At 51.3% G+C, this 24,681-nt stretch overlaps 1 protein-coding gene across 1 annotated transcript in view; it reads left to right on the top strand.

Moving 5' to 3' along the window:
- Fbxw8 (F-box and WD repeat domain containing 8) overlaps nt 1–24,681 on the top strand; it is a 97,178-nt gene that overhangs the window by 62,750 nt on the left and 9,747 nt on the right. Inside the window, exons 7-8 of the mRNA XM_021186721.2 lie at nt 2,610–2,816; nt 20,286–20,413. Of these exons, the coding sequence (XP_021042380.1) occupies nt 2,610–2,816; nt 20,286–20,413 (335 nt within the window). The remainder of the gene's footprint in view (nt 1–2,609; nt 2,817–20,285; nt 20,414–24,681) is intronic.

The raw sequence follows: 24,681 nt of genomic DNA, 5'->3' as shown, positions 1-24,681 counted from the left end.
CTTCTCTTCCTCCTCCTCTCCTTCCTCTTCCTCTTCTTCTTTTTCTTCTTGTGTTTGGCCATGTGCTCACGAGAGGTTGGATCCCCTGGAGCAGGAGTTGTAAGTGTTATGAGCTGGTACTCTAATTGCAGACATGTGTAAGAAGCAGTCCATGTTCTAACTGCTGAGCCATCTCTCTACCCCCAGCTTCTATCACAGCAGCAAACACTGAGGTGGCTTCTAACACAGAGCAACACAGCAGCATGTGCAAACACTGAGGTGGCTTCAGGGCCAGAGTTTGTTCTCTCTTTTTTTGTTGTTGTTGTTGTTGTTTTTGGTTTTTCGAGATAGGGTTTCTCTATATAGCCTTAGCTGTCCTGGAACTCACTCTGTAGACCAGGCTGGCCTCGAACTCAGAAATCTGCCTGCCTTCTGCCTCCTGAGTGCTGGGATTACAGGCGTGTGCCACCACCGCCTGGCTCCAGGGTTTGTTCTTACCATGGTCCCAGCCTCCTTCCTGCTGGCGTGGCAGGCTCACCCTGGGAGCTCCTGCTTCCTTTCTGGCCTAACAGCTAAGTGAACAGCAGTGGTACGCTACAGTCTGTGTGGCAGAAGCATTCATCCCACACAGTTGTCTCACCTAGAGTCAGGAGGAGACTTTGAGGGGGACCACGGATGCCACACAGACGCCAGTGTGGATTGGTGGATTGGGGGATTGACTCTAAGATGCCACAGGGAGCTGAGCCAGCTCGGGAGGCTTAGCACAGGGCTGTCACCAGTCCTGTTCACCGAGAAGAGATGGCTTGATGATATGGCAGTATTCATCTGTCTTTGCCAAATCTGTATCTTATTTGAGCACACATCATTCCGGCGTGAGCCAGGGGAGCAGAAGATCCAGCCTTGAGCAAGGAGGCTTGGGGATTTGGAACTGCTCCCTCTCTTCCCTCCCTGTGGGGTCTTTAGATTTGAGTACCAAGCACCGAACACCTCTCCCCAAGCTTGCTGCTTCAGATCAGCTCTGCGGCTCTCAGGGTTCCTCTAACACGACCTGGCGCTGTCAGCTGTAGAGAGAGACTTGGGGTGCAGGGCTTCCATTTGTTCTGTGGACCAGCCACACTTTCGCAAGCTAAGAACCCCTTATGAGGTGTAAATCCTGTCTTGGCAGTCAGGTGCCATCCTGGGGCCACTGGGAGCTTTAGAGGTCGTTTACACCTCCCAGTGAATGGCTGCCACTGCCAGTCTGAGTCTCTTGGCCTGCTAGAAACCCAGCTGGAAGATGAAGTTAAATGGGCAACCAAAAGGTGTATTTAAGAAGTGAGTTTCTACAGAGACAGGAGTGGGCAGCCCTGACGGGGCAGGTCAACTCTCAGCATTATTTCCAGTCTGGGTGCCAAGTTACCATAGTGTGTGCTATGCATCCCTGGATCAGGCACCCCTGGCCCATCGAGTCGGACCATCTTTGTTCTCTAGCTGTGCTTCCTGAATAACTGTGGCAGCGATCCCGGGTCTACAGTGTTAGCTTGGAGCAGCTGGCCTTTGTGATGGACCCACAGCCCAAGATGTTGGGCTGCTCAGCACGATTGGGGCCCAGGATTAGCAGAGGCACCGGATGTTTGCTTGTGCTCAGCTCCCTGGGGCAGCCTGTAGAACTCAAGCCTCTGGCACGTTGTCAGTGTGGTGCTGTCCCTTAAACCCTGGATTTTCCTGATTCCGCAGTGGCTCGCCTTCAGCATCCACGCTCTCTCTGATTGCAGCGTGGTGGGCACTGTTCTGGGGAGAAGTGGATTACTCCTAGAGTGTGCTCTGCCCCCATGCAGTCAGAGAAGGTATGACAAGAGTGTGGTTTGTCTGCGCAGCTCTCTAGCCTCAGATGGTCCACATGGCACAGGGGCAGGGTCACTGTCTGATAGGCAGGCAGGAGAGAGCTGGAACAGACGCTTAGCTCTTGTGGAGTTTCATTCTGATGCTCACATATACTTGACAGCTGTCTCTGTTCACTCGGAACTGGGGCAGTTTTACTGTTTCAGTGTCTAGTAAAACAACAAAACAAGGGATAGCTCTAAACACTGCCATGTTCAGGATTTAAAAGACCCAGAGCTGGAAGTTGTCTTTCCGTCTCACAGCCTGACTCCCTGGAGGGGGGAGCGCACTGGAACTCCTGCTCCCCAGCCCCAGTCCCTCCCACAGTGATCCCAGTTGGACCATAAGGAAGACTTCAGCTTTTGTCCTGTGGTTGGCGGTGTGACTGTGTTATATCTGCACATTGACAGGAGTGGCTCTCAGCACCGTGCACAAGCCTTTGCCATGCAGGTGTCTATAGCCCTGATTGAAGGACCTGCTGGGTCACAGTGAGCTCACACCAGTGGTAAGGGCTGCCATCCTTCCCTTGGCAGGACCTGGACTAGATTAGATCTGGTCACCTCCAGCTGGGGTGCCCTTGGGCTTCCTGAGCCTCGCTCATGCTGAGTCAGGGACGTGGTGGCTTCCCTTGGTTCTCACTGTTAGAGGCGTCTTTTCATTGGACAGGAACTGTGGCCATCCCTGTAAATGGTCTCTGTGCTCAACTGTTAATTGACTGTACAGACCAAGTCAAGATGACTGGGGGCACTGAACAACTCCTCTCTCCACAGGTTGACTACCTTGAAATAGTTCCGAATACTGGGAGGTACCCTGTGGCCATAGCCACGGCCGGGGACCTGGTGTACCTGCTGAAGGCCGACGACTCAGCCAGAACCCTTCATTATGTCTATGGCCAGCCTGCCACGTGTCTGGATGTCTCAGCCAGCCAGGTTGCCTTTGGAGTGAAGAGTCTGGGATGGGTGTATGAAGGAAACAAGGTATGGAAACAGTGGCATATATACATTAACAAGGAAGAGTGTGGATTTGGTTTTTAAGGCAACTGAAAAATTAAGCACTTTGTGTTTTTGTTTGGTTTGGTATGGTTGTTTGAAACAGGGTCTCACATATCTCAGGCTGGCCTTGAACTCATGATGTGCAGGGAGGAGCCATGTGCACCACCACACAAGCAGTGTGTGGACACTCTGGATGCTCTTGTTTACAGCTAGGTCAGGGCAGTGTATGAGCAAGGCAGAAATGTCCAAGCAATGAAATGGAGCACGAGATGGCGTTCCTCCTCCGCTGCACACAGGTGTCCATGTAGACACCAGACATACAGAGACTACGGACGGAACTTTACAGATGTAGGGTCATGGTATGTGACCTGTTCTGTGCCTAGCAATGTACCTTGGGCAGTGTTTCACCTCTTATGTCCCCAGCTCCCTGCCATAGAGTTCCAGCTTGTGCTCAGAGCTCATAGGCTGTGTAGCCAGTGTTCTCACTGGTGGACATGTGCTGGGCCACCCTCACTCTCAGGGTATCTCAGACAGTACCACACCACACACTGCAGTTTGGCGGGCTCCTTGTGCAGTCTAGCATTAGGAGATACGTCGGCGTGTGTGTGTACATGGTCACTGGTGAGACAGCTCGGCAGGTAACTATGCTTGCAGCACGAGCTGGATGACCATCCTCCGAGCTCCACACGCGTCATGGTATCTGTGCACACACAGAATAATGTAAGGAAATTAGGAAGTACCATGAGAAGTTTGCATCCTCGTTTCTGCTGTCACCAGCAGAGCATGAGTGCCTTCTGAAGCGTGGCAGGACAGGAGCTCAGCGTCCTCGTTAGCCCTTGGCTGATGGCTGTGTCATCACTGTGAGTCCCCAGTCTGAAAGCTCATTTAGAGGACACAAGCCTTTCAGGTGGGATCAGGAGAGAAGGTGGCATTTCGTTTGATTTTAGGTTCTTTCTTATTTTCCTGTTCTTGACCCCATTGGCAGTTAGGGGTCTTCCAGGAAGGAACACCTGAGCCAGAGGTTCCTTCTCCCGATGAAGGAGTTCGCTCTCCTGCAGAGTGGTGGCATGCACTGGAAAGGCAGGCTCTGCACTTAACACTGCCCAGCCCAGTTCCATGACCCTGTGTGACCTCACATAAGTCGCTCAGTCTTCCTTTGTTTTTCTCTTTCTCCTTAAAAGTAATCTTTTAGATTAGTCTTTTGTGTGTGAGTCATTTATCTACATGTATTCCTGTGCACCACATGCATACCTTGTGCCCCATGAGGGCAGAGAGGGCTTTGGATCTCCTGGGACTGCAGTTACATGCAAGTAGTTTTCAGCCATCATCAGTGGAGCTGGGAACTGAACCTGGGTCCTCTGCAAAAGCAGCACAAGCTCCTGGCCGCTGAGTGTGTCCAGCCCTTTCCTGTCCCTCCTGGAAGACAGTTCCTGACAGTACCTGCTAATAAGCCTGGGCTAGTACGTGCCCTCAGCTTGATGGAAGAGATGCTCCTTCGCTCACGCTAGTGAGAGATGTGTCCTCACTCACGCTAGTGAGAGATGTGTCCCCGCTCACGCTAGTGAGAGATGCGCCCTCGCTCACATTACTGCTGTTCCATTAGCCCTTGAGGTGCGTTTTATCTGCTGCTTACAGTGGATTCCATATTCCTGAGACCATTTGTACATTTCATTTTCCTCATGTGTTAGAGCTGTACTCAAAAGTGGAAGCATCCTGGCTTCTAGTTACACGTCCAGGAAGACTGGTCAGTGGCAGCAAAGCCTCTCTGGAAGGTAGGTAGCTCTTCGTGCTGGGGTCCACTTGTGCACTGGGGCAGAGCCATGTTCCTAGCTGGGAAGCCTGCGTGAGGACAGCAGAGTGACTTCTCCAGCAGGGGTGGGCAGGGAGGTGCCGCTTCCTAACAGGGCTTCCTTCTTTTCTTGGGCGGACACGGATCCCTGATGGAAGGGTTTGTTCACTCGTTTCTGTCTCTTTAGCCGTTTTGTCTCGTTTGTTTTTAGAGTTCTCAGAGACGTTGGGTAATGGTGACACTAAAACTGGTGTGCTTGGAATGGTACTTGTAATCTTTCTCTCACTGTCTGGGTACCTGGGACTTCACTTGCTGATAAGCACGGGCCACGGAGCTGTGTCAGGCTCTGCTCCTTTCTGCTCCCTAACTCACCAGTGCATAGGTTTCCTCCAGTCATGGTCCCTCTCAGTGCCTCTCAAGCCTCCTCCCAGGGAAAAGAATTGATGGTAATGGTCAGTCGGGTGAGACATTAATGTTTTTGAAATTAATGCTTAGAAGTGCCTTGTACCTCAACTCATTCCTAGTTTTGTTGCTTTTGGATGACTTGCTCTTTTGAGGTAAAGGTAGAGGAGCTGTTGGGAATTATTCAGATACCGACAGCGGCATTCAGTCATGCAGATGTTAGGTAGTGCTGCATGGTCCTCCAGACGCCCATAACCCAGCATGGAGATGGCTTTCCTTCAGGAGTGCTACCCACCTGAGGAGGGAGGCAGATGGGGGCCAAGAGAGCCTTCATCTTCACTGTGTCTTCTGCTTTCTCAGAGCAGCCGCATGTCAGTCGGTTGCTGGTCCGTGTTGGTTAAGCCACGCACTGGAGGCTCAGTGGCTCTGTGCTTGTGGACTCTGCGAATTGGCCGAGTGCATTCAGATGGTATTGAAAGTGCCTGCGCTGCTCATTAGGCTGCTGTGAGCTGCCTACCAGCAGGTTTGCCTGGAGCACACAGGGAACTTACATCTGTGCCTCTGGCTCTATAGCTAGGCCTCAGATGAAGGCTTTGTGAGAACAGAGAGTTTTGATCTGTCTTCATTTGTACATGATACAGGACTGGGGCTTAACTACAGTCCACTATTGATCAGCTATGATAAAAGCCCACTGACGTCCAAACACTGTGATGGATTTTAGTCGGGGGCTTAACTCCGTAGCCTGTAGGAGTATCCAAGGGTGCTATTTCTGGTCACTGGACGATGTCTTTGTACCATATGCTGACCACACTGGCGGTGTAGGCTCACAGCTGTGTGAGCATTGAGTAATAGTGTTTCGGCATCCACCCTTCATTCACTCAGCTGGCAGGTCCTGTGGGCATCACAGGTATTCACGACATCAGTGTGTGGCTGGCAGTGGCGTGTTAGACTGCATCACACACAGATTTCTGTGTTAATAAGCCCTCTACAGAGCTTGTCTGTCTGACACCTGGACCCTGATACAGCCGTTGTTCCTGGGCTTGATGTGCAGGGCAGAGCAGGTGCCACACGGCACTTACCAGCATCTTCTTTGACTATATAAAGTCAAAGAAAAGTTTCTAGTTTATATTTTTGCCTTTACTTTAAAACAGATTTTTAAACACTTTTTATATGTGTGGGTATTTTGTCTGCATGTATGTTTGGGCACTAAGCATGCAGTGCCTGCAGAGGCCAGAAGAGGGCACTGAACTCCTGGAATGGGCGTTCCAGATGGCTGTGAACCACCAAGTGGGCTCTGGGAACCGAATCCAGGTCCTGGGCAGAACAGCCAGTACTTTGAACCTGAGCCACTGCTCATGCCCCTGGAATACTTTTACTCTGACTCGATAAAGATTTCTCGTAGGCCAGGCGTGGTGGCGCACACCTTTAATCCCAGCACTAGGGACACAGAGGCAGGCGGATTTCTGAGTTCGAGGCCAGCCTGGTCTGCAGAGTGAGTTCCAGGACAGCCAGGGCTACACAGAGAAACCCTGTCTCGAAAAACAAAATAAAACAAAACAAAACAAAACAAAATAGATTTCTCCTGATTGAGAAGTTCAGACATGGGAAGTGCTGGTAGCCTGTCAGCCACTGCCTGTCATTTGGTTTTGGAGCCAAGATGGTGTTGCCCAGTTCTTGTGCATCCTTGTGAAAAGGGCCCTCTCTCTGTAAAGTGTGGGTGGAGCCGGGTGTGGTAGCTCTCACCGTTCATCCCAGCCCCCTAGAGCTGAGGCAAGCAGATATCTGTCTGAAGGCTAGCTTGATCTACATAGGGAGCTCAGGCCAGTTAGGGCTCTCATGAGTGACCTGCCTCAGGAAGACGAACGTGGGTAAGTGCTAGAGCACTCCGCATCGGTGTTTGCTCCTTGTCTTTGCCCGCTGGGGTGACTTTGTAAGACACATCACAGGGCTCCCTGCTGCTGTTTGGTCGGGTTTTAGAGCTTTCTAGCATCGGGCTGTATGTGTGGCCTCACCATTCCACCCACTCTGCAAGAGTGTGGCCTGCACCAGTGCTCACAGGGTACCCTCCTCTCTGAGGATATTCCTTAGAGGTGACAGCGCCCACCCCGAAGACTTCTGGGTGCCTCTTCTCTAGGCTTTGCAGCTGGGAAGGAGGGTGGGGCTTTGCCTGACTTTGCTGTTTAGTTTATACTTTGTATCTCTCTGCTTGGATGGCTTCCAGCTCGGAGTGGCAGGGCCAGGACCAGGGCCTGCAGCACTTAGGCCAGTGTCGTGGAGCAGAGTGGTGAGTGCACTGCTGGGTGCCTCCCCGCTGCTTGCTGGGTACTCCTGGGGCCCATGGTTCTGGGGAACATTTGTCTGGCCTCTCTTAGGCAGTGAGGGGTGGACCATGACTTCCGGGTTCGGTGAATGGAGTTGAGCAGCTGAGGCTTGTATGTTGTCTCTAAGGGTCATCCATGCTCATTGCATCCGGCAGGAATGATGGCACGGGAATCATTCCCAGTGTCCCAGCAAGAGGGGCTGCTCGGAGGTCTTTAACTTATAGCAGAAAGGAATTCTGAGTCTCTGATGTCCATTCTTGGTTTTCAGACTTGAGTGTAAATGTCCCTGAATGGCAGCTGACAGTAGAAGAGGCAGAAGGGTCTGAACCACGTCACTTCACACTTCTGTGCATCCACACACCCTCAGCGTGGCTGTGTAGCCCAGCAGCCTCCTAAAGCTTGTTTTTGTCTCATAGTTTGGAATTCATCAGCAGTGCTTTTGTTTCTGTAACGATTTATAACAGCATGCTACCTTTATTAATCTCTTTGCTGCCTGACCGTGCTCTCAGGGTGGATGGCTAGAGGCAGAGCTGCCGCGGGCGTACACCATGCTGTCGATGAGCTCGTGTCTCATAAAGGGAGCCGGAGCCACACTTAGTGCTCTTAGCATCGCTCTGTGGATCTGGACATATTTCCCAATTTAGTTCTGCAGCTCTTGGCATCCTAATCAGGGCAAGGGGTGAAGTCATCGCAGGCTGGAGTGAGCTGGGCAGAGAGGGCTGCAGCAGCTTACATCACACAAGAAAGTAATTGCCTGACTCTCTGAGCTAATGACTGCCCATGTGCAGCCAGGAAGAGACTTGGGATTGGTTGCCTACACTGGCCACAAGGGGAGCGTCTGTCTGGAGCCTTGGGTCGGAGTGCGCTGCAGACAGTTGCCTTCTGCCGAGTCTGCCAAATCAGAGAGCCATCTTTTCTTCTGTTGAGGTTTCTGTGTGTGAGAATCAAGACTTGATACTTCACATGCAAGACAAACAAGCAAAAATTGAAAGTTTGTAAAATATTTTCATACGCTTTCCAGAGCTTTGTGTCTTATTTCTTCCTTTGTGGGGGCACTGATGGCTGACTTCTGAAGACTAGTTTTCTGGAAGGAGACTAGTTAGGTCTGTCACCTCTGTGAGCAGGATCTAGGGGTCAGGCATGCTTGAAGACCAGTTTTCTGGAAGGAGACTAGTTAAGTCTGTCACCTCCGTGAGCAGGATCCGTGGGTCAGGCATGCTTGAAGACTAGTTTTCTCGAAGGAGGCTAGTTAGGTCTGTCACCTCCGTGAGCAGGATCCGTGGGTCAGGCATGCTTGAAGACTAGTTTTCTGGAAGGAGACTAGTTAGGTCTGTCACCTCTGTGAGCAGGACCCGGGGGTCAGGCATGCTTGAAGACTAGTTTTCTGGAAGGAGACTAGTTAGGTCTGTCACCTCCGTGAGCAGGATCTGTGGGTCAGGCATGCTTGAAGACTAGTTTTCTGGAAGGAGACTAGTTAGGTCTGTCACATCCGTGAGCAGGATCTGTGGGTTAGGCATGCTTGAAGACTAGTTTTCTGGAAGGAGACTAGTTAGGTCTGTCACCTCCGTGAGCAGGATCCGTGGGTCAGGCATGCTTCCCTCTCCTGTCCCGCCTGTACTGTCAGAGTAACCAGGAATGCAGAGGTTCTCTTGTGAGGGTGGGTGGACATGGTGAGCTCTGGGGATTCCAGAGTGCTGAAAATCTCAAAGTTAACGGAAGAAATGAGAGATGAAGGTTCGAGATTGTTTTATGCAGGTGTTCCTCTTTATACCAATCCCTGATCTTGTTGGTATTACTGATAAGGAAGGATGAATGGCACTCTTAACCTTTAGTGGGAACTTGACATGTCCCCACAGAGCCCCAGGGTCGCTTGGGACTGTCGGTGCCCCTCAACTCAGCCGCTTCTGAAGACTCAGAACTGAGATCTCTAAGGCCACGAGCATGCAGGGTTCTGAGGGAGCTGTTGTTGTTACTTGCTGGGGAGGTAACTGACTGGGACTTAGGATCTGTGGTTCCCGCAAGGGTAAAGTGACTGGGTAGAAGGTTGACCAGTAGGCTGAGCAGGACTCAGAGTCATGCACTTTGTAAGGTTACTTGCCTTGATGTTCCAGGCCAGAAACCGTGCCGCTGCTGCTTGCTGCGGCTGGTGCTCCTGTGCCCACTAGTAGTGGGGCAGAGTTGGAGTTGTGCTGTCAGAGTCAGCAGGCCCGTGGAGAGAGGTGGCCCAGGCTAGCTGGAGCCCTAGTGATCCCTGGGAGGTGTGGGAGCCCGGGTTAGTTTCTTTTTCTGACACTGGTTTTGAGTGGAAAGGGCCATTTGGGGCTGATGTGAGTGAGGGCTGGTGTGAGTGAGGAACTGATATGAATGAGAGCTGGTGTGAGTGAGGGCTAGTGTGAATGAGGGCTGATGTGAGGAGGGCTAGTGTGAATGAGGGCTGATGTGAATGAGGGTGAGTAAGGGCTGGTGTGAGTGAGGGTTGGTGTGAGGAGCTGGTACGGGTGCTGAGTCCCTGTAAGGCCGGCAGGGCTGACAGCACACCTCAGATAGCTTCTGTTTGCACGTACTCTTCATGGTTTTGTATGTCACTGATGTTTGTAGTATTTCTGGATTTTTAAATGAACTTATCAGTATTCTGAAGGCATTGACCACATTTACAAAGCATTATATTGACATATATGATGCCCACTGCCCTTTACTGGGCTTTTGAATTAAGATTAGATTTTTATCTAGGGTCTAATTTTTCCAGTGACTTCCCTGGTTATTTGTAGACTTCCTGTCCTGGTTCGCCATCCTGTGCACGTGGAGACTGAACTTGGAGTTGACTGTTGGGCTTATTTCCCCAGCACAGATGGATGGCTTTGATGTCTCTGCCAGATGAGTCTCAGGGTAGATATTGCCCAGACAGCGGCTAGGTTTGTCAGGGTTAAAAATCAGCATGTTTTTCAGGCTCTGGGGGAACCTGGTGGAGATGTTTGCCTCCCTCCAGGTGTGAAAACAGTGACTATGGGGTCACCATGGGAGGAGCTGCTCCCACCCGGTCCAGACGCTTGAGGCTGACAGGCTGAGCAGGGAAGGAGAGAGGGAGAGTAAGAACACAGCACGTGGCCGGTGTGGGCCCAGCCTCCAACTATTTCAGATGTTTACTGTGTTCAGGTGACCCCAGCAGTTACAGTGGAGGACCCCTGCTCTTCCCAGACTGTGTGGGATTAACACGGCCCACAGGTCTGTCTTCTGTCAGTCCTGGGTTGGGGGTGGTGGGGTCAGCACTAGCATCAGTTACTGACTTGTGCTCGTACTTCTTCTGTGGACCCTAGATTACTCCTTATAGCACCCCCTCAACAGTGAATTCAGGATGGGTTCCTGAATTGCAGCTAGGCAGAGGAAAACTAGCTCAGCTCACACTTGGGCAGTCTCTTGCCAAATTGCAGAGCTTGGGCAGGGTCATGAGGTTTGATGAGTATTAAAGTGAGACTGCGGGTCCTCTGAAGGCTAGCTGTCGGTGGCAACCCTGCCATGACCTGGGTCCTAGGTACCACATCCTTTCTCTTCAAGCATAGTGCACTGCTGAGGGTTGACTTGCTGTACCTAACCCCAGGTCCACACCCACTTTTCTTCAGGTCCCTGTCAGTCTAGGCTGAGGCACTGGCCTGAGCTCCTCTGCGCCCATAGAGAGCTGGGCTTCCACTTCCTCAAGTTTCTTGGATTGGGAACTCATACATCTTTTCACAGGAGGTTTTGAAATGCACACTGAAAACGCCCCGAACTGTGTCCCTGCACCCCTCCTTCCATTCCTGCACCCGGCCCTCCCTGGCATATCCACACCCCTGCACCCCCACCCTTACCCTTACCCATACTCCTGAACTCTCGGGCACACACCTGCGCCCCCGCATACCGTGCACTCCGTGGTGCATACTCAGACACCAACTATTTCCAGTTAGATCAGAAAATGGCCCATGTGGAGCATGTGGATGAGGCCCTCCTGCCTGCCTGCCTGCCTGTAGCTGGCTTTCAAAGCCCTCAGAAGTCAGACGCCACCTTAGCTTCCAACTCTATCCACACCTACATGCTGAGTCTCTGTACACAGCCCAGAGGTGTTCACCTCTTAAATGTGGTGGTCCTTCCTGCCCAGGGTTAGCAGATGCCTCCTCTCCCTCTCCATCTCCATCTCCTCCTCTCCCCCTCCCCCTCCCCCTCCTGTCCTTCCAGAAGGGTGGACCTCAGCTTCAGCCTCGTGGTCCCTCCCTTGGCCTCAACACACAAGAACCCACAGCTCACGTTTTTGAGCTTGTTGCTAACCAGCACTGTAGCCCACAACAGCTGGGAAGCAGCACAGGTTGTTAAGCACAGAAGTCCTGACATGTCTGAGGTTGGCACTCACAGGAGCAGAGCTGGTGATCAGCGTGCCTGGCCAGGGTGTGGCATTCCCAGAGCTACCATTGACATTCCTGCTGGGACTGCATTTGGGGGTTCTGGAGCAGAGGTTTAAAGAGTAGGAACACTGAAGCCTACTTACAGAACTTCCTAGCTGGGTGAGAGACGTGTCCTCTGTCAGCTCGATTTCTTTATAGGAAATGAGAGAAGTGGTCGTCTCGCCTTACAGCATTTTTCGGGTCAGATGAACTGCAGGCACAGTGGAACTATGCTGGCTCTTGGAAATAGCCAGAGATCAGGAAGGGGCTCTTCAGTGTGGTAGCTGGAATGGGAGGGACTGGGCTCTGCTGCCTGGCCTGCTTCCCAGCTGGTCTCTGCAGTGTGAGGTAAGGTATTTCAGGTGGCTTTCAGTTCAGTTTCCTGGTGACCAAGTGCAGGTGGCAGCTGAGACTTGGGAGTGGGAGAATCGAGTGCCACATTGCTCTGCGGGTCCCCAGGGACAGCATCACTGACTGCACAGTGATCAGGGTTGCTGTACTTTTGTGGGGGGGGGGGGGAGAGAGAGAGAGAGAGAGAGAGAGAGAGAGAGAGAGAGAGAGAGAGAGAGAGAGATCATGTAAGTGCATCCTGTCTATGGCCTGTGCACCCACAGTAAAGGCTCTGCCTGTTCCCTGCTTCAGCTGCCAGTTTGTTTCTGTGGTGTGGCTTAGAGACCGGCTGTCGGCCCACCCTCCGAGTCGCTTCTCATCTAATTTGGGGCTGAAGCAGAACTCAGACTGGTCAAAAGAAAGAGTAATTAGGTAATGCCTGGCTTGCCTGGCCCAGGGCATCAGGCCTACAGACTGTGAGGACTCTGACTGCTCTTCCTGTCACTGCCATTGAAGACATTGTAGCGTTTGTACTTTAAAGAGCGCTTCATTTCTCCCTACAGAGTGAAGCACTGACCCCTGTCTCTCTCATAGGGCCCATGTGGCCTGTGGCCTTAATACCTGTGAATGTGTAGAGACTGTCGTGCTGCTTTCTGTGATGACGCGCTCCACGCAGGCCCTCAGGCTTCGGCATGTTTGCGTGGTGACTAATCTGCTCTCTTCAGTGCTCACGGTGGGCGTGTCTTTACCCTCCTCCCCTGTGCCGCTGCACATGGGGACCCCTCAGGATACGCGCACTTGGTTCCTTTCAGGCGTGGGTCACAGTAGGTGTCGGTGTGGTCCTTTGTAGACATCTGCCCACATCACAAAGCCCTGAGCCTGGCGCAGCCTATGTGATTGGCACTGCCTTCCCAGGAAGAGCCCAGTCCTGGAACAACCAGGGTTGCAGGTGCACTGGCACGTTGTAGGGAGTATGTAGGCCTTGCCTACCCAGTGCCTGGCGACACTCAGCAACACCGTCCTGTCCCTGAAATATCTTGGCCTTGTGGGTTTGTCACTCCAATTAAAACTTAGGCCCAAGGGCGGCCAGGCTGCTTCTCCTTTGTGTGAGGAAGTGTAGCCGGTGCCAGAGCCTGTCACGGAGGCTGTTGGGGGGCTGTTTTCGGGGAGCTGTGCTCATGTCAGGGAGCCATCTCTTCAAGCGCTGCCTCAGGCAGGGGGCTGCTGGGGCACCTGAGAGGCAGCTTCTGTTTGCCAACAGTTAAGTCACCTCTGAGACGGTGGTGAAAGTCATTCTCCACATGTTCACAGACATGGCTGCGCCAGGCCTCACGCTATGACTTATCTCTGGCAAGGACTTAAAATCGTCTCTCTGGCTGCTTGTCAAAAAATTACATCATATCAGAGTAAACTGCTTTTAAATCAGACATCCATTATTCATGTATATTAACTGCTTTTTTATTTTTTATCGGCTGTTTTGTATGTGATTTACTTTTCCCCAGCCTCCTTGCCCTCCCCAGTTGTCCATCTTCCTCATCCTTTGTTTTAAATCTGAGCTCATCTGTGAATTCCCCGGGCCATTCACTTAGCCTTGTGTGTGAGCAGCCTGTGCACCTTGCTTTGTGGTGAAATGTATCAGTTATTATTCTTTCCCTTCCTGTCTTTTCTATTTACAAAAATAAGTGTTGGTGGCCCTCTTTGCAGAGCTGCACCGTGGGGCAGAACCGTGTGTTCATGGTCACACCCAAAGCCTGTCTTTCTTCCTGAATTTCCCTTCTAGAACAGGCATCTTTAGCAGAAATAATTCTAATTCTTATTCTTATTCTTCTTCACTTATTTTATTAGATATTTTCTTCATTTACATTTCAAATGCTATCCCGAATGTCCCCTATACCCTCCCCCCACCCTGCTCCCCTGCCCACCCAGTCCCACTTCTTGGCCCTGGTGTTCCCCTATATGGGGCATATAAAGTTTGCAAGACCAAGGGGCCTTTCTTCTTCTTTAATTAATTAATTAATTAATTAATTAACTTATTTAAGCCTGTCTTTCTAAGACAGTGTCCCCCGTGACCATGGTCAGACAATGTGTGTGGGCCGCACACTTCATCTACTTCATCTGGTGCACAGCCAGGCGCTGCTCTGGAATCCAGAGAAGTAGCCCGTGCTCACCCTGTGCGGCTGGCATCTGGTGGGTCTGGGACATCTCCTTCCCTTCTGGCATTGCACTGGAATAGGCGCCGGAGTTGTTCTGTTCCTGCTGACGCCTCGCTGTGTGCGGCCAGTGTTGTTCTTTCTCTGCAGTTCCTGAGTCACTTCTCCCAACCGCTCAGGCTTTGGCTGGAGTAGTTTTTAGTTCATTCACTTTGTCAGTGAGGCCCAGGCTGCCATTCTAACTGAAACGCCCTCGTTTCGCTGGCCCTCTTGAGGACCAGCCTGGCTAGATGGCTGTGGTTCTGTGTCGACAGTGTTTGCTCAGTCCCGTAAGGATACTGCTGGCGCTGGTGCTAACAAAGGTGGCTGTGGCTGTGCCTGCACCCTCTGAGGACTCATCTCCCTCTGCTGTTGGAATGCCCCGTACTCCAGCTCCGAGCCAGCCTCGTCAGAAACAGGGCGGAACCTCTAAGACCAGCACTTGTCCCATGTTCTGTACTTTCCCTCTAGCAGCTGTGTGCGGGTTTGTGTTCCTTGCGAGCGCTCAGTGCCTGTTGAAAACTTCTCTATTCGCTCTGTGGAGCTCAGGTTAGATGTGTGTTAGACCAATGGAGTAATCCGGCCTCAGTACCATCTGCGTGTCTGCAGCGTGTTCTGAGGAACCGCTCAGATGCAGCTTCTAGCTCATGGGGTCTTCCTGGGTTGCCCTCAGTCTTTGCTTAGCTCGTCCATCGACTGTGAATCCTAGAAATTCCAAGTTCACTTTCTTAAATGTACTCAGTTTGCTGCTGCCTGCCTTGGTGCACAATAGGTGACTGCACATGCCAACCCCAGGCTGGACGCAGCCGACTCTGTCCTTAGCCTGAAACTGTCCTTGCTTCAGAAGCCCGTCCCTGCTTCTTTCTGTGTTTATTGTCACAGCTGGTATTGGTTTTCAGGTACCACAGAGGTCTGGGTGGCTTCAGGTGGTGTGGGAGCATCGTGCTCCTGAGCTGGGCCGAGCTGCACCTGGGCAGGTCTCACCTTCACCCCACCAGCTATCTAAGGTCCACAGACTCAGCTTTATGCAGAGATCTCAGTTGTGATGTCCTCTGTGCTGACCAACACTGACTGGGTCCCTACCTGACATGGTCAGGGGTCCCCAGAGCAGCCCCTGGCAGGCTTCCAGACACCTTTGTAATCTCAGTGCTCGCTTCATTTTGGGCTCCTGTGGATTGTACCACTTCCCTTGTGATAAATAGAGTATGCAAAGGACCGTCTGGAGCCTCCTTGAGTTGCACTTCGAGAAGTTTTCTACCAGGCATACCGGCCTGCCGCCTCATCAGACAGCAAGAGGACCCACAGGGCTGATGTACTCTGTGACTTCTGCCTAGGCAGGATGAAGCGGCTCTTGTATAAACCGCAGGTCACCCGGGGGTGGAAGGAAGCTTTAAGCAGTAAAGGAAAGGCCCAAACTGCAGTGAACTCTAGGTTTGCTTGGTCCCTGGTCTGAACCGGTTATCACTAAATACAAAAGCATGCACCTAGCCAGATGCAGGCCCACATAAGGACCATGGCATCTGGTACGCGCTGGTCATGCTGAGCGCTGCGTCCAGGGTGGGGCAGCAGCATTTCTACTCCAGGGACCATATAGCACCCCCCCTCCCCAGTCAAGGAAGCGCTCCACTGTGTAAGTGCGAGGTAACAAAGCTGCACCTGGCATTCCAGACAGTCTTGGGACTGTTTTCCTCTCAGTCAGGGTGGCACTTGGGAACACCAGATGCAGCAGGCGTGTGAGGTGTGTGATGGTGGAGAGAGCAGAGCACACTTGACTGGGTGTAGATGCGGAGCGTGAGGCTGGCTTGCACTGTTCAGAGCTGGCTTCTGCCCGAGCCTTTCCTACAGAGAGCAAAGTATATTTGGTAGTGATGGGAGGGAGGGGTAAGCTGTGTCTGCCATCCTTGGGTCAGACCTTCCCTCCCTCTGTGTCTTTGGAATGCCTTCCATCCCTTTTCAGGACTCCTCATGTTTAAAGGGAAGCAGGCAAATTCTCTTCACTTCAAAAGGTTCTTACAATGCTGCTGTTGTGGGGAGAGGGATCCTCACTGCTCACCACACTGGTGAAGCAGCCCGAGGCTCCAAGGAGAGGATCCAGTCACTCTCTGAGGTTTTGGTAAAATTAAAGTCAGAGTTGTATTCCTTGTTCATCAGAACACAACCCCAGTTCTGTCAGCAGAGCTCCAAAGCTCTTCGTAGGCATCTCTGTTTGTTGGTGGCTCATGCTTACAGATGGGTGATGTCAGTCCCAGGGTTAGAAGAACTTCCTGTGCTGAATCCTGATTTCTCAGAGTGGAAAGGAGAAGGGGGTGGCAATCTTAGCTGACCCCACTGTGAGGGTAGTAACCACCTTCTGGCCCTTCCATCATGATTTGTCTGGAAAGCCATAACCTCTAGGCACCACCAGCAGACCTGGTCACATGTAGAAGATGCAGGCCTCCTCACCTAGAGGCGTCCCTGATGCTTTCCAGATGTTGGACCTGTGGCCATCTCCTTCCTAATACTGTGGCCAGTACAACAGCCCTCCTCCTGCTTGAGACATCAGCTGCTAGGACACAGCATTATGGTGGCTCTGTGATCCCAGAAGAGGCAGGTCCCACGTGGGGAAGAGTGGGCCGGCTGGGCCAGCAGCAGCTGGCACACATAAGACTCATCCGGCAGTGTTGGCCGCCACACCCACTCACGCCAGTGCCTGCCACACAGAAGACCATTTGTAAATGTTTGTCACCCGGCTGTTGAATGATTTATCAAGAACCAGATAGAAACAACTTATTTATCAGAATGGAATCATGTATTCATCATGGAAGCTCTCCTAGCTGTTCAAAATACCCAGAACTGCTTGTAGAAGAGACACATCTGTAAAACCCAGCGTCACATAGAGATGACTTGCGCATGTACAGAGGAAGAGAGACCTTTAAACTAAAAATCTATGCATTTATTACCAGACTGTTCAGGGTGGCTTGTTCCTGGAGGTGGGCCGCAGTGGGCCACCACATTCTTCTGTTACATATTTTATTGTTAAACCTTAACTATCCGAGGCCTTACATATGAAGTGTGTCTTTAAAAATAGACCTGAGGACACTCAGAGTAGCTAACAGCTAGGATGCTGAAGCTGTGTTTACCAGAAACAATGTAATCTTTCTGACTGGGACATAAACAGAAATAGAAAACTTGCTGCCTGGTCCCTTGTGATGATGCAGCTCTCATTCCCAGAGGGTCCCAGTCCACCTGCACTACAGAAGGGAGAATGAGAGCTTGCAGTGCGTCGCCTGCAGCTGTCCTGGAGACTCAGCGGATGGCAGCGCACGTCTGCCTGCGCCGAGGTTGCTGCTAACACTGCTGAACCTGCATTTGATGCTCCGCTAATCTATCGACTCGGCGGCCACATTAGTGCAGAGCACCTGCTCCCACTTTGTTGCTGGGGGGAGTTTCCCCTTCTCTCAAGCATCTCTGAACACCTCTGAGAACAACTCAAGTGGTCGTGGGTTAAGACTCACCCAACCAGGGCAATAAAGAGAAAAATTAGTCTAATGCATGGTCTTAACAAGAGGGAGTGTGAGCATGAATAATTGATGTCACTAGGCTGTGGCAATCAGATCAAATGAAGTCCCATTTGCTCAACCTTATTAAAAGAGAGAGAGTGTGGGAGGGAGGGGGCCATGGTAAAGGTCGTTAAGGGACTTGTAGCGTGGAAGACCTGCCTTGGAGATGGGAATGTGTTTTCCAATCTCTGTGGTCTTTAACTAAACGCAATAGCAAAGGTTCTCTTTGGACGGTTCTGATCCGTTGAATTATTGAGCACTTCAGAGTGACTCGACTGCTGACTTGGATGTCTTCATGAGGACTTTGCAGCGGCCTTGTGGCGGGGATAATCTCCCCGCATCACTCAGAGATGATTCATCCACTTGTCAGAAAGGAACTAAAAGAAAGTGGAGGCGGCTGCTGCTGGTGTGAGCCTCATTCTTGTTTGTGCTTAAGGCCCGCCTTCCTGCAGTGCACACTGATGTGCTATAGAAACAAAAATGTCAGTCCGAAGTATTGAAATCTCTGTGATGATAATCAGATCCAGAATGGTTTCGTTTTTAGAGAATTAATAGATCTTTTAAAATTGTTACACAGAAGCTGAACTGGTTCAGGGCTGCGGTAGCATTACTGAGCATGCGCAGAGCAGGGCCGTACCGGGAACACCTTACCTCAGAGCTGCTCCTTAGCGCTGGGAACATTGTCCAAACACACCATCAGATGGCTGGTTTTCACTGTCCCTCCTTCCTGAAGCCACCTATAATAGTGTCCAGCTCAGCTGCTGAAGATTGATTTGATCATGCCTGTATTGGAAACAGCACCATCTTAGTTATTTTTAAATTGTTTAATACATTCTTGTCAGGAGCCAAGCCTGACGCAAACCTTAAATCTCAGCACTCAGGAGGCAGAGGCAGGTGCGTCTCTGAGTTGGAGGCCAGCCTGGTCTACACACTGAGTGCCAGGATAGCCAGGAGTACCCAGTGAGATCCTGTTCTTTTAAAAAAAAAAAAAAAAAAAAAAAAAAATATATATATATATATATATATATATATATATATAATTTATTTTAAAATACACACACGCACACATGCACACACGCACGCATGCGCACACACACACAGGCTCACTCGCCGGAACTTTTCGGGTTCGCTGCATCTTGTCTTGTGGATTAGGTGTTGAGAAGGAGTCATGGATTCTGTTGCAGTCTTTCAACAGGAGGTAATTATCCCAACCACAGTGTTAGACTCCCACAGACTCTTGAAGGTTCAGATGTTAGAAATGTGTGCCACCATGAGATTGATGGTTCCACAGTGGAGATGATGTAGCGTGTTAGGAATTTCTCAGGACCAATACAATGTTCACTCGTAAGTGCTAAGTGTCTGGGTTCACCAGAGGAGCATACCCTCTGTTGGAGTGCCATAGAGTCAAACCCAGAGTGCTCACTGTGCGCTCAGCAGAAGTCAGTGCAATTGTAGTGGGAAGGCCTGTGCACTGTTCACAAAGTGCTGCCCAGTTGAGCAATGTCTTTCATTAAAAAAACTAACTGGGGGCTGGAGAGATGCCTCAGAGGTTAAGAGCGCCGACTGCTCTTCTGAAGGTCGTGAGTTCAAATCCCAGCAACCACATGGTGGCTCACAACCATCCGTAATGCGATCTGATGCCCTCTTCTGGAGTGTCTGAGGACAGCTACAGTGTACTTACATATAATAAATAAATAAATCTACAAAAAAAGAAAAAACCAAAACCCTAACTAGACAACAGGCTATGGTGGTGTATGTACTCTGGAGGCAGAGGGAAGTGCATCTCTGTGAGTTCGAGACCAGCCTGGTCTACAGAGCCAGTTCCAGGACAGCCAGGGCTACACAGTGAGACCCTGTCTCAAAAAACAAAAAAACCAAACCCAAACCCTGACTCACGGCCTGACTCCAGGAGGTGTCTGTGTGTCTGTCCTTCATTCTCCTCTGCCAAGGAACAGGCACAACCGTCCAGGAGGGGACAGTGTCTGGAGCCTGCAGACAACGGCTCGCTGGCTTTGACACCCAGAACCAAATTCCTAGCCCCAGAGGGGATAGTGGGGGAGAAGGTGCCATTGGAGCGTGGCTCAGTGTGAGCCGCCATGTCATGGTGTTTGCAGTATGCTTCCCTCAGCTCCTGTAAGCTCTTCAGCTAAGCCCAGGTCAGAAGCCAGTGACTTGTTGCTTCCGTTCCTTAAAACAGGACAACCCAGAAAACAGCTGTGTGGGCTAGCTGTGTGGGGAAAACTGGCTGACTGCTGCCCATCCGTCTGTCTCCTGCTTTTGCCCAGGAACTCTTTGGTTTCCCCCTCTTGATTTTTTGTCACTTGATTGGCCATGACCTGCAACTGTCCAAGCCATTGGGCAGCCAAAGTGTCTTCTGGGGACAGAGGGAAGTGCACTCCTCAAGGGTGGGACAGTGGAAAGTGGCTAATGTCCCCTGATGTATGGGACTGACACCCTGTGTTTCTTTCCCCGCAGATCCTGGTGTACAGCCTGGAAGCAGAGCGCTGCCTCTCAAAGTTGGGCAATGCACTTGGAGACTTCACCTGTGTCAACATCCGGGATAGCCCTCCCAACCTCATGGTCAGTGGCAACATGGACAGGAGGTAGGTCAGGGCTGAAGTGCCCATCATCTTGGCCCCGAGCCACAAGTACCTCGTGCTTCAGCCTCACCGCAGGCCCAGCCCCATCCTTTGCACTTGGAGCAGCCTCACATTAGGTAATGGTTGGACCTGCTGCGCATCCACTCGGCTGCTGAAGCACCCCAGAACAGTTCTCTCTGCAGGCAGTTGGTAGATGGTCCAGAGAGATCACTTGGAATATCTTCTGTCCCCCTGCTGCAGGATTTGTTTGGCGCTGAAAAGCTCACTTTCCAGCATTAAAAACAATAACCTAAGGGACGGGCTGTGTTCATCACAATAGGGCTGTCTGCCAAGAGAGGCCAAGACTGTATTTCAGAGTGCTGTGTGTCCCCCTGGTGACAGGAAAGAGACTTGATGGGAACAGATTCCAGTTTGTATTTCGCTGATTAGTGGCCTTCTCTTTAACATGTTGGCTGAGGGAGTCGCCCCCCCCCCCAGGCCTGTGCCAGCCTTTCTCACTGCAGGATTAAAGTGTTTGAAAGACCCTTCCGGTCCAGGTTTTAGTTTTCTCCCCCTTGTCCTGTCTTCTCCTTTGCTTTCTCTCTGCTTTTTGGCTAGTTACCTGCTGTGTCTGTTCCAGTGCCCCAGAGAGAGGTAGACTGGATAGGGGCCAAGGCTGCTGGCACCCCTCCCCTGGGCCCGGCCGGGGCTGCAGGTGCCGAGCATCGGCTGTGGGTATCAGCTCAGAGGCGGACATTTATTCGTGCCAAGTCCCAAAGCTCTGTCCTAGTAGAGCAGCAGCTTACAGAAATGACTGCTGGATCCCACACTCTTTCCAACCCTGAACCTCACCCTAGCCCCGCCCCCACCTACAGGAAAAGAGCCCAGGGAGAAGGCACTCCATCTCTGGCTCACAGGGCTCCTCAGAGACTCAGAATAGGGCTTATATGGAGCTCTGAGGTTGCTGTGGTAAGGCTTGGGGGGCTGGAGAGGTGGCTCAGTCAGTAAATGACTGCTGGGCAAACATGACCTGCAGGTAGATCCCAGAACCTCATTTAAAACAAAAATGAGGCATGGTGGGTCACACCTTTAACTGAGCACTTGGGAGGCAGAAGGAGGCAGATCCCTGTGAGTTCAAACCCAAGCTAGTCTACATAGTGAGGTCTAGGCCAGTGAAGGCTACATACTGAGACCCTGCACACACACACACACACACACACACACACACACACACACACACACACACCACTACCTAGGCAAGTAGCTCCAGCACGTGGCTGGGGAACCTGATCAGTCCCTGTGAGCTGAGCTGACAGTCTCGGCTGTTCACTAGGAGAGCAAATGTCAGGGGCTCTCAGGGACCTCCACGTATCAGGCCTGGAGCTGTGGAGCCTGGCCAGAGTGTATGTGCATTGTGAGCCTCTTGGTGCTGGTGGGAAACCAGAGCCCTGCTGCAGAGCAGAGGAGCTCCTTGGATGTGACGACCTTAGCCCAGAGAGCTCCAGGACGTCACAGCCGCTGTCAGCTGTCATCCGGGACATGTAGGTATTCTCGGGAAAGCTGCCTTTTACTCTGGGTTGTATCTATCTCCTCACACACCATGACGTGATGAGGCACCGCCTGCCCAGTTCAGAAGGCCCTCTGGTCTGTGTGAAGTCCAAGTTTAATTTTGAGAAATCGGTTTATTAGAATGTAGGGGAACTGAAATTTTTAAATAAAACAGGGAGGTCCCAGGTTCCTAGCATACCATCAGTCAACAGGTGACAGGCAGGGACCGAGCTACTGAGAGTTAGAGCCTGGATGCCCCCACCCTTTAGAAGAAACCCAAGCTACAGTCCTGGGCTTGCGTCTCCAGTGAGGGCTTACAGTTAGCCTTTGGAGGAAAAGCCAAGACCCCCACCTGGAGTCTAGATCCTCAGTCCTTCCCTCCCCAGGGTGTAATTTCTATGGAAGAAGTGAATCATATATAAGCCCGATTGGTAAGTTCTTGTACATTCCCAGGCTAGCCCCTGCTTGGGCAGCCTGCCCAACAGCTAGGATAGTAACGTGGATACCTTGTTCCCGGCCCCAAGCCATCAGTCTGCTCTGCTCTCCTGAGGAAACGGAGGGCGATAAGCTCATTCAGTTCCAGGAAAGTGGCTGCAGCCTCCTGCCCCACCCTGTTCAGGGCAGGGCCACAAGGAAACACTGGACAGTGGGAAGCCTCCTGGTACAGCCACTCCCCCAGGGTGTTCCACTGTTGTCCATCAGGGTTGACTGCCATCGCAGAGAGGGGCTCGATTTTATGATTTCATCCGTGGGTTTGCTGGCAGTCAGACTAAGGGCAGCAAACTGCAGCCAGAGCCTCCATGTCTGGCAGTGAGTGGAGGAAACTTACAGCTGTTGGCACAGGAGACCCCTCCCCTCCCCGTGGGTCTCTTAAACTGCGTGTCCGACGTCAGTGCTAGGCAGGGTCTAGAGTAGAGCATACTCACATGCTGCCAGAGGCAGGCTTGGAGCTGACGGCAGCTGTTGGGATGCTAAGGTACAGGCCTTGGAACAACAGTCCTCACCTTTCCCCGATTGCATTTGTTTCTTTGGGGGGTTGGGGTGAGGAAGGCAGGATGGATGGATGGATGGATGGATGGATGGATGGATGGATGGATGGATGGATGGATAGATGGATGGATAGATGGATAGATAGATAGATAGATAGATAGATAGATAGATAGATAGATAGATAGATAGATAGATAGATGGACAGACGGACGGATGGACGGATGGACGGATGCATATGTACACATCCATGTGTGGGTGTTATATGTACACATCGGGTTGTGTGCATGCTGCAGAACACATGTTAAGAGCAGAGGACCGCATCATCTGTCAGGCCTTGCTTCCTCCATGTTGGGTGTATGTACAGATTGGCTGGTCTAGGAGCCTGTGGGTACTCTTCCTGTCTCCACATCTCATCTCATCATACGGCCACCGCATTACAGATGTATGCTACTGTGTCCAGCTTTACCCGGGCCTTAGAGCTCAAATTCAGGTCCTTATCTTTGTTTGCCAAGGACTTTACCCACTAAGCCATCTCTCCACCAGAAGTTCATTTTTGGCACCTCTTCCTTGAGGTGGAGTTCACGTGTTGTGTGACCCACCAACTTAACCACACAGTCAGTTTCAGAATAGTGCCCCAGACAGAAGCCCTGCACCATGAGCAGTCACTACCATCTGCCCAGGCTCTGCACTCGGAATAGCGCTAGCTAAATTTCCTTCCGTGGGCACTTAGCTGTGGACATCTATGTAGATGGTCAGCGTGAGGCCTGGAATGACTTATTGCTACATAGTTTCATGTTTTCAGGGTAAGCCCATGTGTTAGTGTGTATCAGAACACTGGTCCTTTTTTATGACCAGGTAATGCTCATCACTGGACAAACAGCACTCGCCTATCTCTAAGCCAGTGGACATCTGGGTGCTTTAATTAAGTCTTTTAATAGTTTTGACCATTATTGTAATTGATGTGTAATTTTTTGGGTATCTTCGGTTCTCTTATCAGTGTAGACGCCTGAGAATTGAGTTGCTGGCTTCAGTGGTAATTGTCACGCCCGTCTGGAGTAGCTGCTCATCCTGTCTGCCCAGTTTCTCCTTGTCCTCAGCCCCTGGACAGTCCTCAGTCTTTTTGGCAGTAACCTGGTCTGTGACATTTCCTTGTGTTATGATCTGCATTGCCCTGGTACTGGTGCCCAAGGACCCAATTCCTGGACCGATCTGCACACTCCATGGAGAGGTGTCTATCCAGATCCTACTCTGGTATATAGGGGTGAGACATGGTTTCACTGTGTAGCCAACCGGCCTAGGACATGCTGTGTAGAACTGGGGCAGTCCCCTGTGTCTGCTGCTGAGATTTGGGTTCAGGCATGCCCCACCCCTAACCCCCCACACCCATTCCCAAGTCCTTTTTGGTTTTGTTTATCTTTGTTTCTCTGGGTAACACTGGCTTTCCTGAAACTCAGTCTATAGACCAGGCTGATCTCAAACTCACAAATCCTCCTGCTTCTACCTGCTAGGACTAAAGGTGTGCCCATCCCCACCTTCGCCCTGATCCAAATCTTATTTTTAATTGAGGTTTTATTGTTGAGTTATGACAGGTTTTTTGCTTCTCTGGGTGCAAATCCCTTGTCAGATGAGTCCTCTGCAAGTCTTCCTTCCCTTATGTAAAGGGTGTTCTCACTGCTGACAGACAGTGTACAGCACAGGGTGTTCTCACTGCTGACAGACAGTGTACTCTACAGCACAGGGTGTTCTCACTGCTG

Source organism: Mus pahari, chromosome 23, assembly GCF_900095145.1.
Source record: "Mus pahari chromosome 23, PAHARI_EIJ_v1.1, whole genome shotgun sequence".
In the NCBI taxonomy this organism is placed as follows: Eukaryota; Metazoa; Chordata; class Mammalia; order Rodentia; family Muridae; genus Mus; species Mus pahari.
The sequence above is the reverse complement of the archived record's forward strand: the minus strand, read 5'-3'. Positions and strand labels throughout refer to the sequence as shown.